The sequence below is a fragment of the Chaetura pelagica genome, unplaced genomic scaffold (genome assembly GCF_000747805.2).
Source record: "Chaetura pelagica isolate M959 unplaced genomic scaffold, ChaPel_1.0 scaffold314, whole genome shotgun sequence".
In the NCBI taxonomy this organism is placed as follows: domain Eukaryota; kingdom Metazoa; phylum Chordata; class Aves; order Apodiformes; family Apodidae; genus Chaetura; species Chaetura pelagica.
The window spans coordinates 3,600,159-3,611,667 of NW_009953218.1; the positions used below are offsets into that span (position 1 = coordinate 3,600,159).

The window sequence follows — 11,509 nt, forward strand, 5'->3', positions numbered from 1 at the left end:
GTAGGGAAAACAGCAGTTCTGAAAATAACAGAGAATACAGTAAAGCATACTGGAGGAGCTGGAAAAGGCACCAGCAGGACTTATCAAGGTATGTAAAGATAGATACAGTGTTCCCTGCCACCTAATTAACTGCACACTAGTGTGTAAGTCTAGGCTTATCTTAATTTCATGTTTGCTTTGCTGATCATCAGGAAACAGAAGGAAGCAAGTTGCCTTTTGAAAGAAATATGACTAATATTTCCTTGAGCGGACTCCCTTTTAAACAACTAATGCTGAATGTAGTACATCCAGCCATAAAACACACCATAAAATGGCAGAGTACCAAAAACACATGATGCAGACTATGCCAGATTTATGCCAAAAAATCTGTAACAGCTTCTGAAAGAAAAATTATGGAAAACATTCCAGTTCCATAAACACAGAATAATAAGATTGTCTGAACATACCCCGGAAAGATACACACAGTGTTTGATAGTCACTCTTTTTAATAAATGTTAAGTTTTCTAAATGGTGATTCTGATCTGAGGTTTTTGCAAATCGAGACTAAACAAATGAAAAAATGGAAAATATGGTGCCTCATCACAGATAAAATTCTGGTAGTCTTAGCTTCTCATTTGATCCCTTGAGGGGATTTCATATATCTGCTTGTATATCTACTGGAAAGATCTGTATATTTTTGAAGCATTGTTTTTTGTTTATTTTCTGGTTCTTCTGCCCAGCATGGTTTGATTGGAGTGGAGAGAAAGACAAATCCTGCCTTCTAGTAGTAAATATAGAGCAGTTCTCAGCAAACTGGACTGGAAGTTGCAGCTGAGATTTGTAGTACAACATTCCTCTCTCTGTAGAATTACCAGTGAAGCATTAAAAAATAACTGTTTAAAAGAAAAGGGCACAAAAAATACAGAAAATTAACCAAAAAAAAAGCCCGAGAAAAATCCCCATTTCTTCACATAAGAATTCAGCTTATAGGCACCAGAAGCTTCCAAATTGCTCTTTTCCCTCTGTTCTACTGATGCCAAATATATTAGAATCAAGTTAAGATCCCTGGATTGTAAATCAAGCATTGAGGCTTGGCTGCGGAAGAGAAATCTTATTTGAACATTAGCAGTCCACTGGTAACTCTGCCAGCTTTATTAATCTTATTTCACTTGTGACCTCAGACTTTCCATCTGAGTAAATCTTCATGAAATGCAGTCTCTCCCAATCGCTTTACCTTTTCAGTAACAGAAATTCTTATTTTCAAGGGGAAAAATGCTAAAAGCCTGTAATTTTTCTTTCTTCTGGACATCTGATCCAGCCTAATACATAACCTCATCATCTTAAGGTGAAATAACTTTGTTTTGATGTCAGGTGTGAGTTTTTATGCTTTAAATAAGGCTTCTTGTTTTGTAAGCAGGCCACAGCAGTCTTTACCTAGAAGCGGTTTATAATCATTTAATCTAGGTTGGCTGTGCATTTTTTAAGTGAACTGAATTGCACTTGCAAAGCAGACTGAATTTACAATATCATAGACTAGAAAGAATTTTAAAATATCAAAAGAAATTCCAGCTCTCTGCTGTCAGTGTGTAGCAATACATCAAATAAATCATTAAATTACATCTTTTGTGCAACTGGAATGAAAATAAATAAAAGTTAAAAGCTTACATGGACTTTTAAATAAAGAACCTGGAGTTCTGGAAAGATGGGAGACCTTATCTGGACTAATATTGCTAGACTTCTGAAGAGTCACTACTGCTTCTCAGTCATTTCTGGAATCACAGAATGTTAAGAGTTGGAAGGGATCTCTGCACATCACGGAGTCTGACCCCACTGCCAGAGCAGGACCACCACAGAATCTAAAGAACAGTGATCCAATTAGAGGGTCCTTGCAAACAGTATTTGAATGGAGGAGCAGACCCTGACTGGCTCTAAGCTTCAGGGGAAAAAATGTAATTCCTCTACGTGTACATGGAGGGAGAATTTGATGGAGCTTCTGTTCCAGGAAGGGATCCCAATGTCAAGATCACACTTGCATGCTTGAAAGCTGCCTCTTAAAAGCAGAATTCAGTCTTGTTGGCTACACACAGCCATCTCCCTCAGCCTTTTCAGCCGAGCTTGAGGTGTTTTCTGGAAGGATGTCAGGGGACAGGAACGGGGACAAGCTGATGGAAGGTTAGTGCTGTGATTTGCTGAGCCTGATCCAACTCCTGTTAAATGGAGTGGGGGCAGGCTAGGCCCTTAAATGCAGGAAATGTTTTATTGTGAACTATCTGCATGGTAGCTGCCAGGTAGATCAATAAGGCCTTCCACTGCTTCCTGCTGCTCACCTTTGATGAGCATTAGATATATGACAAACCCACAAACTAAAGCCAGCTTGTTTGGTGGTGCCCTGATGGCAGCTGCTGCTGGAGATACGACAGACTTTATTGCCCTGACTGGCTGGATAAGGAAAGAGGTATCTGCAGAAAGATTAAGAAACACAACTTTTTTCAGTTCCCTAGCCAATTCAACTGTGTCTTCAGAAGAGCTCTCTCAGGATGTAGTGAGGGAAGGAGGGAAAAGGCTTGTTTATGTAAATATTTTTTTTAAATGAGTGAGGTTTATTTTGGAAAGAAGAAATACAGTATGTTTAAGGATTAACCTATCATGTCAGGTGATCTATGTATAAATGCAAACCAGAAATCTGTGTGGTGGATGGAGCCTCATGATGCTCTTGAGTACAGTCAGCTCTGGAGCACATAAGCCTCTGGCACAGCTCTAGCAAAGAAGCCTCCCAGTATCTACAGAGCAGCAACACCAGAAAGAGTAGCACCAGTCAAGCAACAAAAAAAATTAGTTGCAGTTGTGATACAAAACTGCTGTTTCTTTTCTTAATGTCTGTTCTGTACAGAAGGTTTTTTTTAGAAAACAAGAAAATAAAATGTTCTGCAGCCTGTATTTATTTGCAGTGTATCGTGTGATGGGGTGCAGCACACTGAGCAAGCAAAAAGGAACATTTTTCTCAAGGCAGGAAAAATTAAAGTGTGGTAGTAGTATTAGGTTGTGTGTGTTGTTGACGTAAGTGAACTGAGAGTCAAAAAGCTTGAGCTTCATTCCACACACACCCTTCTAAGTCTCTGCTTGCCCCATGGCTTTCTCCCTTGTCTCAGGTCACTGACTAGGAAAGGGAGATGTTCTGTTTTATGAAGCCCTGCAGACTTCTTCAGGGTCAGTGGATGAGGTGTACTTTAGATCCCAAATGTTGAGAAGCACGAAGTGAAGGATTTTGAGGGCTCCTGCTGGACACTAGGCAGCTTCAGAACTGGTGTTTGTGCACATCATTTGTTGAATGAAGCTCATTATCTTCCTTGTTTGAAAAGGGGGCAAAAATTATGTGTGGGTAGGGAGTGGGAAGGGGTGGTAATGCTGCCTCATTAAAAATAGACGATGTTTTGTGATGTTTGTGTGGTATCTGTGGCCTGGTTTCTGCCCACAGGCTTACATGCAGCCCCACTTGCTTGGAAATGAGTTCACACATTTAGAGTTTCCACGGAGAGTGCAGCGCAAGGAAGTTGGAAAGAGGATGCTCTACCGTGACTTCAACATGACTGGCTGGTAAGAATGTGTCCTTCTCAGCATGGGGTCAGCCTTCTTCCCAACCAATGCCTGCTTTGTACATGTGTTAGATTAGTGTAAACTGCATCAAACGTGGAGGTGTACACCTGCATACAAAAGGGAAAGGTATTTCCTTCTTTCAGATGTGTTTTCTTTTAGAAATTAATATTTTAAATAAGTTGACCTCCCTCCAGAGCCAGGGCCTCCATCCATTATAACGTTTGTACACTCAAAGTAGAGCAAACACATAAAGGGGAAAATGTGCGAAATGATCTTCCTGAAAGTTAAAGAACTTCTCTATCTTGGAAGTAACATTTTACAGAATTTGGATCAGGCTGTCATGTCTTTGTATGCAGATGAGTGCTCACAGAAGGGAAGAGCTGCCTCCCATCCTCCAGTGCAGCTGACCTCAGATTTGGGTAACCCTTGAGGAATTGTTTTAGAGATTAACCTGTTTCAGTAAAAGTCATAGTGAGTCTAAAATGAAAAGGCTTGAATGAACAGCATTGACTTAACAAAGTGAAGACATAAAGAATTAGGAGGGTTTTGTCTTTGGCTAAGTGTCTTATTTTGTGTCAGTTCAAGAGGCTCCTTCTCAAGTGACTCCCACTCACTTAAGAGAAGCCCTAATCCTTGCTGTTATGTGTTCTTTGCGTGACCTATAAGGTCAAAGGCCCTATATATGCAAATAGTTTTCACTTCCATGCTGTTTGTTTCACCATCCTTAGCAAATATCCTTTCAGGAATAGAAAGAATGGAGGGGGTTAAAACGCCTGAACTCCTGTAGCTTTGGAGAGTTAGATGTTCACATCTGACTACCACTCCACATGCTTCTGATTTGTCACATACTTTATAGACTATAAATATAATGCTGTTTTAATAGCAGAATAATGGAATAAGTTTAATATTATCTGGAATGTTTGTGCAGAACATGTTAATCTGGGAGTAAGTCATTGTCCATCATCTTGAACAGCTGCTAGTAGAAATATGCAGTCTCACCCTGAGAACGATGATTTCACATTTTAAAAAGGCTGTAGGCTTGAGCAAAAGAATAGAAACAGAATGAAAACATTGGATCAACTGAGGACTTAAACAGTAAAACATTTGGAAGATTGAGACACTCTCCCAGTTTCTGCAAAGGGAGACATTTCTTATGAATCTCCTGGATGTCTGTGAAGGCATCAGTAAAGAATGGCTTCATGTAGACTTCCAAAAGCTCTTTTTCAAGATGCTGCAGGGGGAGAAAAAGAAAAAGGGGGGAAAAAAAAGAAACCCAAAACAAACCAACTTGTGATTTGGTGAAGAACTATAGAAGTATAATGGGCCAAGAACTTCCTGAGAGGAGAGTAAGAACAGAGTTGTTTCACCATGGCTGGAAGGCAGATTCCAGGGAGTCCAGATTCATGGGAGTAGTTTTACATTTCCCCGTTTGTTTAGTGGACTGGAAAAGAAATGAGTTTAAAATGGTTGAAGCTGTGTCATTGGCAGTGGGTATGAGGATCACAGTGATCAATTTGGTGTTAATAAATAACAAGTAAAACACAAAGAGGGAAAAATAAGTATTTTGTACACTAGAGGTTCCAAATGAACTTGAGAGTTGTGTCCAAAAGCTCAGTGTAAATTCTGCTTACTGTGATTTTTTCCAGTCAAAATTGCCAGTGGGATGTTGGGATGCATACAGGGCTGGAATGGTTAAAAAATTAAACAAATAAATTATTCTGTGTATCAGTTTGTACCTCATTTGTGAATCTGTGCATAGCTCTTCATCTTACTCAAAACAGTTATTGCATAGCTAATACTATTTGGCATTAGAAGAAAAATAAATAAGAAGGAGTGTAATTTTTTAATGTAGAATAATGAGTAAGGTAGAAGAGCTTGGGTAAGTCTAAATAGTTGACAGATTTGATTCAGTGTATTGTTTTTCAGTACTGGTGTGTGAACTCTGTTAATGCTAGCATATGGCAGGGGGGAGAAGAGAGTTGATTTTTCTGTTGATTCTAATTCCCTGAAGTGTGGGATACATGTTGATCCAGTTACAGTTTCTAATATGGTCAAGGCAAATATTACCACCAGTGTTGCACAAATATCCCTAGCTGTAAGCAGCTATTCCAGAATAAATACTTGAACTGTGTCTTGAAAATTCAAGTCTGAATTACCTTCAGTGTTGTCCCAGAAAGGGGGTAACCTGTGCCAACCAAAAGAATGTGGAGACTGTGATGAAGATACCTCTCCCTGCTGTTCCTTTTGGCTTTTGCCTGGAAGTAGAAAATGGGGGTTATGTTGTTGTCCTGAACCAAAGAATCAGAATCTTATAGCTGCTCTGTACTGTACAGCTAGTGCATCAGTTACCGCTTTGTTTGTTTGCCTGAGGACAACAAAATGGTGAGGGAATTGCTCTTTCACCATACATTTATCTAAATCAGAGCCCTTCTAAATAAGGATCCATTTCTTTTTGCAGGGTGTTTGCCCAAGGGAGTCTGGTTTTCCATCAAACTGTGTGCAGTGATCTCCTAAGCAGAGAAGAAGCAATCTATTTCTATTTATCCAAAAGTCTGAGTCAATTGTAATGGTTCAGGTTGTGGACAACATGTTCGTTTTCCAGCTTGGTTGGCCCTCAGATGTTTTGAGGTGGTTGGTGTTTCACAGTGGCTGTTTTCCATGTCAAGGGCTTTGCTTCTATTTTCCCTTTCTCATTCCTAGATTTAACTCATCTATCAGGATGCAGTGGCTGAGGACATGTCTGTTCTGCATTTATTTCTAATGACAATATCTATCATGGAGAATTAATTAGCATGTATATTCCTTTTCTAGAAACCATCAGATGGAGCTTTGGCCAGGCAGAGCTTGATGCACTAAAACACTGAAAAACCTTTATCACTTACAATGCAGAAGATTAATTGTTTAAACCTTGTTTTGGTCAGTGGCTTCACTGTGTGTTGACATTTGCATTTACATGGAGAGAGGTGCAGCTGATGCTAGGAACAAATAGCCACTCTTACACTTAATTACTTTACTCTCTTTAGTGAGAGGGTGTAAAACTCTGCTCTGGTGTTGCCTCAGGAAAATGAACTGGTTTATTTTAAAATTCAGAACATTTTCTGTGTTTTCTATTAGACTCTGTATGATTTTTTTCCCCTTCATTTTTACCCTTTTCCTGTGCTCTGGAGCTTTTCAGATTCTCAACAATGGCTTGGCTTGCCCAGCTTGTGTGAATTACAAAAGGTTATTGTCTTTGGGTCTGTCATAATGCATTTTGCCTTTTCTTTTTCCTTTTCCTTTTTTTTTCTTTTCTTTTTTTTTTTTTTTTTCATGTGAAGTTTCCACACTGGCTTTGTCTCAACAGCCCACAGTGGTAGCAGAGCATTCCCCACAGCATTAGGACAACCACTGATCCAGCAATGTGTACTGCATCACTAGTCCAGGCTGCCTGTAACTGCTTTGAGACCAGCCTTTCCCTTCTCCCTCTGGCTCTCCCACCCTTTCTTTTTACTCTGCGTTGGCAGTTGGGGTGAGAAATCTGCTGTATTGAATCTATCTAAAATAAATCCCATTTAGGTGGGAGCTGACTGTGAGCTGCCCCTCCTGCACCCTCACCCCACGCGCTCTGTGGTTGAGCAACCATTGCAAAATGTGTACTGTGGTTGGCAAGGGACCTTAAGAGCTGTGTCTCCTCCTGAACAAGCATCCGAGCTGTCTCGGGATTGCATTTGCTGGCAGACATTTGTGTTACTGACAGTCTTTCACAGCTGGGTCTCTGGGCTGGGGTTTTCAGGTCCATGGCTTGCAGAGGTTAAAGTTGTATCAGAGAGAGGTTAGTTCTGGTGACTTTGACAAGTCCTGGCAACAGGAGCATCAGGGAAGACACAGTGGCCGTGTAAGCAAAATGCTGACAGCACTGAAAGGGATGTGGGTAGCCTGAGGTAGAAATACGTGCGGGGAAAAAAATGAGACCTGATAACTGCTCCTTTAAAGAACTTCACTGAATTAGTATTCACTCTCTCTCTCACCTTCTCTCCACCATTTATTTAAAAATTAAGACATGGTTGGTCAGCTTTTCTTTACTCACGGGTAAATCCAGTGTGCACAATTTTTAAGTACTTTGCTCTGACTGTATTGTGGACACCTTCCCAAACCCTGGTTTTCTGGCTTACTGTGTCCCTCACTGACACAATGGCTCCTTCCAGGGTTCCCCTCTTGGCCTCCTGTGAGTCTGGAGGAGATGTACAGTGCTGCACATAATCAAAGGCATCCAGAGGGCACAACCAACTGGCATCAGCCTTGGTGATTCAAAGTTAATTTTTTGCTCTTCCTTGGAAAGTGAACAGCTGCATTTCTGCTGCTCATGTTGAAGTGAAGTTCTTTAAAGGCTTGTCTCCAGATTATAGCTTCAGTGTTTTGGGTTTTTTTAGTTTTAGCAAAAGAGCCCTAGATAACAAGTCCATTTTTTGAGCTGATTTGTTGGCAGCTTCCTTTGCCCTCCAGGAGCATGCAGAGTTGAGCTGCATCCCATCAGGAGTGATAGGAGCTGTTGTAGTACCCACCACGCGTTGTGGGCTGAAGCCCCAGCTGGCAGCAGGCAGGAGCTCAGGGCGCTGCCTCTTGAGCGTGTCTGCAGCGGAGCCCTGGCCAGCTCAGTGTCCGTGTGCCTGGCCAGGGGATGCTGTGCACAGGGTTAGCCACCCAAGGGTCAGTCTGTGCCAAGGAATCACCCACCTGCGTGACTTATTCTGAAGCAGGGAGGCTGGTGCCCTGGGGTGAGCACTAAGCAAAACCCATTTGATTCTGGAGTCAATATTGTCCACTGCCTGGAAAGCCGCCAGCTTGCTCTGCGCTCACCCTTTTCTTTCTGACAGGGAATGTCTTTCAGCCTCGAAGCATCTGATTTAAAAAGCAACTTCACTTTTCAAGTCATTTTATTTTGTTTGGGATGGATGCCTTTTGCTTTCATTGTGCAGCCCGCCTTGCCGTCTGCGGTTCAGACTCCGGCTCACAAAAAGCTGGCTCTCATTAATCACTTATTGGGGATCCAGAATACTCCGGTGAGAGCCAACGTACATGTTTTGCTTGGTAATGCACGAGCTGATCTGAACAAATACTGCCAATGCGGCTGCTATCTTACTCTTTATTGCCGGGCTTGATGTCCTTTGACAGCGTGTTCAGGTATCCTGCCCAAGGAGTGCCTGAGCATATTGAGAAGTGCCACAGAAACGCTTTATGGAGCAGGAGCCTGTGCTGTGCCCCCCTTCAATATAAATTGATTTATTGAATCAAGTGCAGAAGCCCTGCTACAGGAACCTCGGGCTATATCCTCTGGAGAACCACCTAATAAAACAGCCCCAACTGACACTCCTCATTAGCTTTTCCACCGATCCCAAGGCAGTATTTAAAGTGACAGTGTCCCTCTTTTCAGCCTGAATTTATCTGCTGGCTAATGCCTGTGGGTCTAATTAGCTTAGCATTATTAGTCTTATTCAGATAAGCTACATTTCCTAACAGCTTGATTCCAACTTGTAAAAAGTAATTGGAAGTCTGCAAACCCTGTGCTGTAACCTGCTTGATTGCGCCTTTTAGCCAAATTCATGTAATTTACAAAAAGTCATCTCTTCCTCCCCCCCCTTTTTTAATTGAGCTTTTTTGTCTAGTGCAACCTTCTGTGCTGCTTCTGTTGAAATCCTGGCTGTGTTGTTGTGTTAGAGACCTCAGCCGTATCCTTTGTACAATCGCCAGGGAGAGATCAAATTTAAATTTCATAATTACTTCACAAGAAAGCAGCCTTTTTCCCAGTCATGCCTAGTATTAATTTCCTCCCAGCAACTTATATTTTCATAATTTAATGATTACGGGCCACCTTTGCAGCACTGGGCCTTTCTGGAGAAGGGCAAGATAGGATGTTATTTTTGCAGCAGAAACAGTGATCGGCAGCCACCTCCCTTGCTTTTTTTAATCTTTGCTCTTGTCTCTCACTTCAGGGTACCCAGGAGTGGGACAGGACTTGCCTCTTGGTGTGCACAGCCCAGAGCAGCTTGCTGGGTTGTGCCTGGGTGTCAGGGGCACAGCTCTGCCATGATGAATGGCTGTTTGCAATGTGCATGTTATGCATCTTTTCAGGATTTGCAGCCCTCACTGCAGGAGCAGTGGGAGGTGAGAGCTGACCTGCTGTGTACAGCACATCTCCTGACAGTGACAAATGGCTCTGTTTTCCCCAGGTGCACACATGCCACAGGAGCAGAGCCAGTGTCTTCAGGGCAGGAGAAAGCAGAAACAAAAAAGTAATAGTGCTGCCACAAAAGAGAAAACCTAAGTCTGAGGTAAAGCACTTTGTAAATGGCCTATCAGGGGCCAACACGAATGAGGTTGGTCTGAGTCGTGTCCTGCAGGAGCATCTCCAACTGGAAGCAGTGCGTCCAGGGTCTGTCCCTGCGTGGCTCTGCATCTCTGCTTGTGTTTTTGCCTTGGCATGAGATCAGGTGCCACATATGCAAGGGCAAACAAAAAGCTCCCAGTCTGTTTTATCAGAAAGAAACTAAACTGAAATAAGGTAATTTTCAATCTGAAACCCCAAGTGAAAGCAACTCTTCCTCCTCATTAGTTGAAATCTCTTCCCCTGTTCCTTCTTTCTCTGGCTTCCCCAGCTGCACAAAATTGACATAACCTCAGCTGTGTCCTTAGGAAATCATCTTTCTTTCCGTTGCCACCCAGGATTGACTTAAGGCTCTGCTCCAGGCTGAGGGGAAGCCTCTTGCTCCTTAGAGGAGTTTCCAGCACTGCTGTGGGATGGTGAGAGCTCTGCTTGCTGTGTCTCACTGCCTGCCCCATCCTATGCTACTGTGATCTTTCAGAAGAGTTTGCTTCAAGATTTCTCCTTAACAGCAATCTCCTTTACTTCCAGAGGATCCCATCCAGCAAGTGTGGAGCAGGCACTGCAAGATTAACATGCAGTGCTTCTCCCATCTGCCTCACCACATCCTTTTAATAAGTAGTACAGCAAAATGTGAATTCACAAACGGTTTTTCTGTCCATCACAGTGCATTAAGCCCATAGGGTGTTAACAGCCACTTCCCTTGCCCCTCTATCTCCAGAGAAAATTGCTGACAAACCTTCCTGTTTGCCTTTTAAAAGTAGAAGAGATGAAGTAAATTTTAAGAAGCACTCAAGACAGTAAGTTTGTTGGGGAAAAAAAAGACTTGGCCTGGTGAGGCTGTTGCAGAATATGGATCCACTTCATGTGCAACTGCAGTATCTGCACAGTTTCTGTAACTCGTGGGTAGTGGAAGCTCAACCAGTCACAAGCAGTGAGTGAAACCACTCACAGTACAGTTGCTCTGTCCTTGAAAGCCTCGTGAGCACAAAAGCAGCAAGGGAGGGTGCTTATAAATACCTTCAGATCTTTTTTTTCATGAATTGTCCTTTTTTTTTAGGTCCTTGGCCACCCTCTCTTATTCTTCACAAGTCTCTTTTAGTGCTCCGTTAGAAGGGAATGGACTGAAAAACCAGCCACATGCCAGTAGATGCCTGAGAGAAGAAATCAGTGCTTGAATCTTTAAAATGGGCTGACCAAGGTGGATAGAGTTCCTTTTGCTTAGAAGTTGTGTCTACAGGAGTATGTGGTGCTGGGGGATACATCCTCTCCAATGTCCAGACTCTGTCTTAGGACTGTATAGGACAGTGAAGGCTCCTTGGAGGTCCAGAGCTCGCCTAGCAGTCTGATTTGACCAAGCCAGAAATCATGTGTGTGCAAGTCATTCTGAGATAGTTTATTCATTTATGTTTTTGCAGATGGTTAGACAGAACTGGGATTTACAAAATGAAGCATGATACAGTTTCAGGTTCAGAAGAATGGGTTTCTGAATTTTCTGGGAAAAACACATTTTAAACCTTGTATGTTTTCCTCTTTACCTGAAAGAAACTGTATGAGAATATTTTGGGTTAGAGTAGA

General features: G+C 42.2%; 1 protein-coding gene across 1 annotated transcript in view; it reads left to right on the forward strand.

Annotated features, from left to right (window-relative positions):
• The window catches only part of PPM1H (protein phosphatase, Mg2+/Mn2+ dependent, 1H), a 78,949-nt gene that overhangs the window by 47,536 nt on the left and 19,904 nt on the right, over positions 1-11,509 (forward strand). The window contains exon 6 of the mRNA XM_009997777.1: positions 3,455-3,573. Coding sequence (XP_009996079.1) covers positions 3,455-3,573 — 119 coding nt within the window. The remainder of the gene's footprint in view (positions 1-3,454; positions 3,574-11,509) is intronic.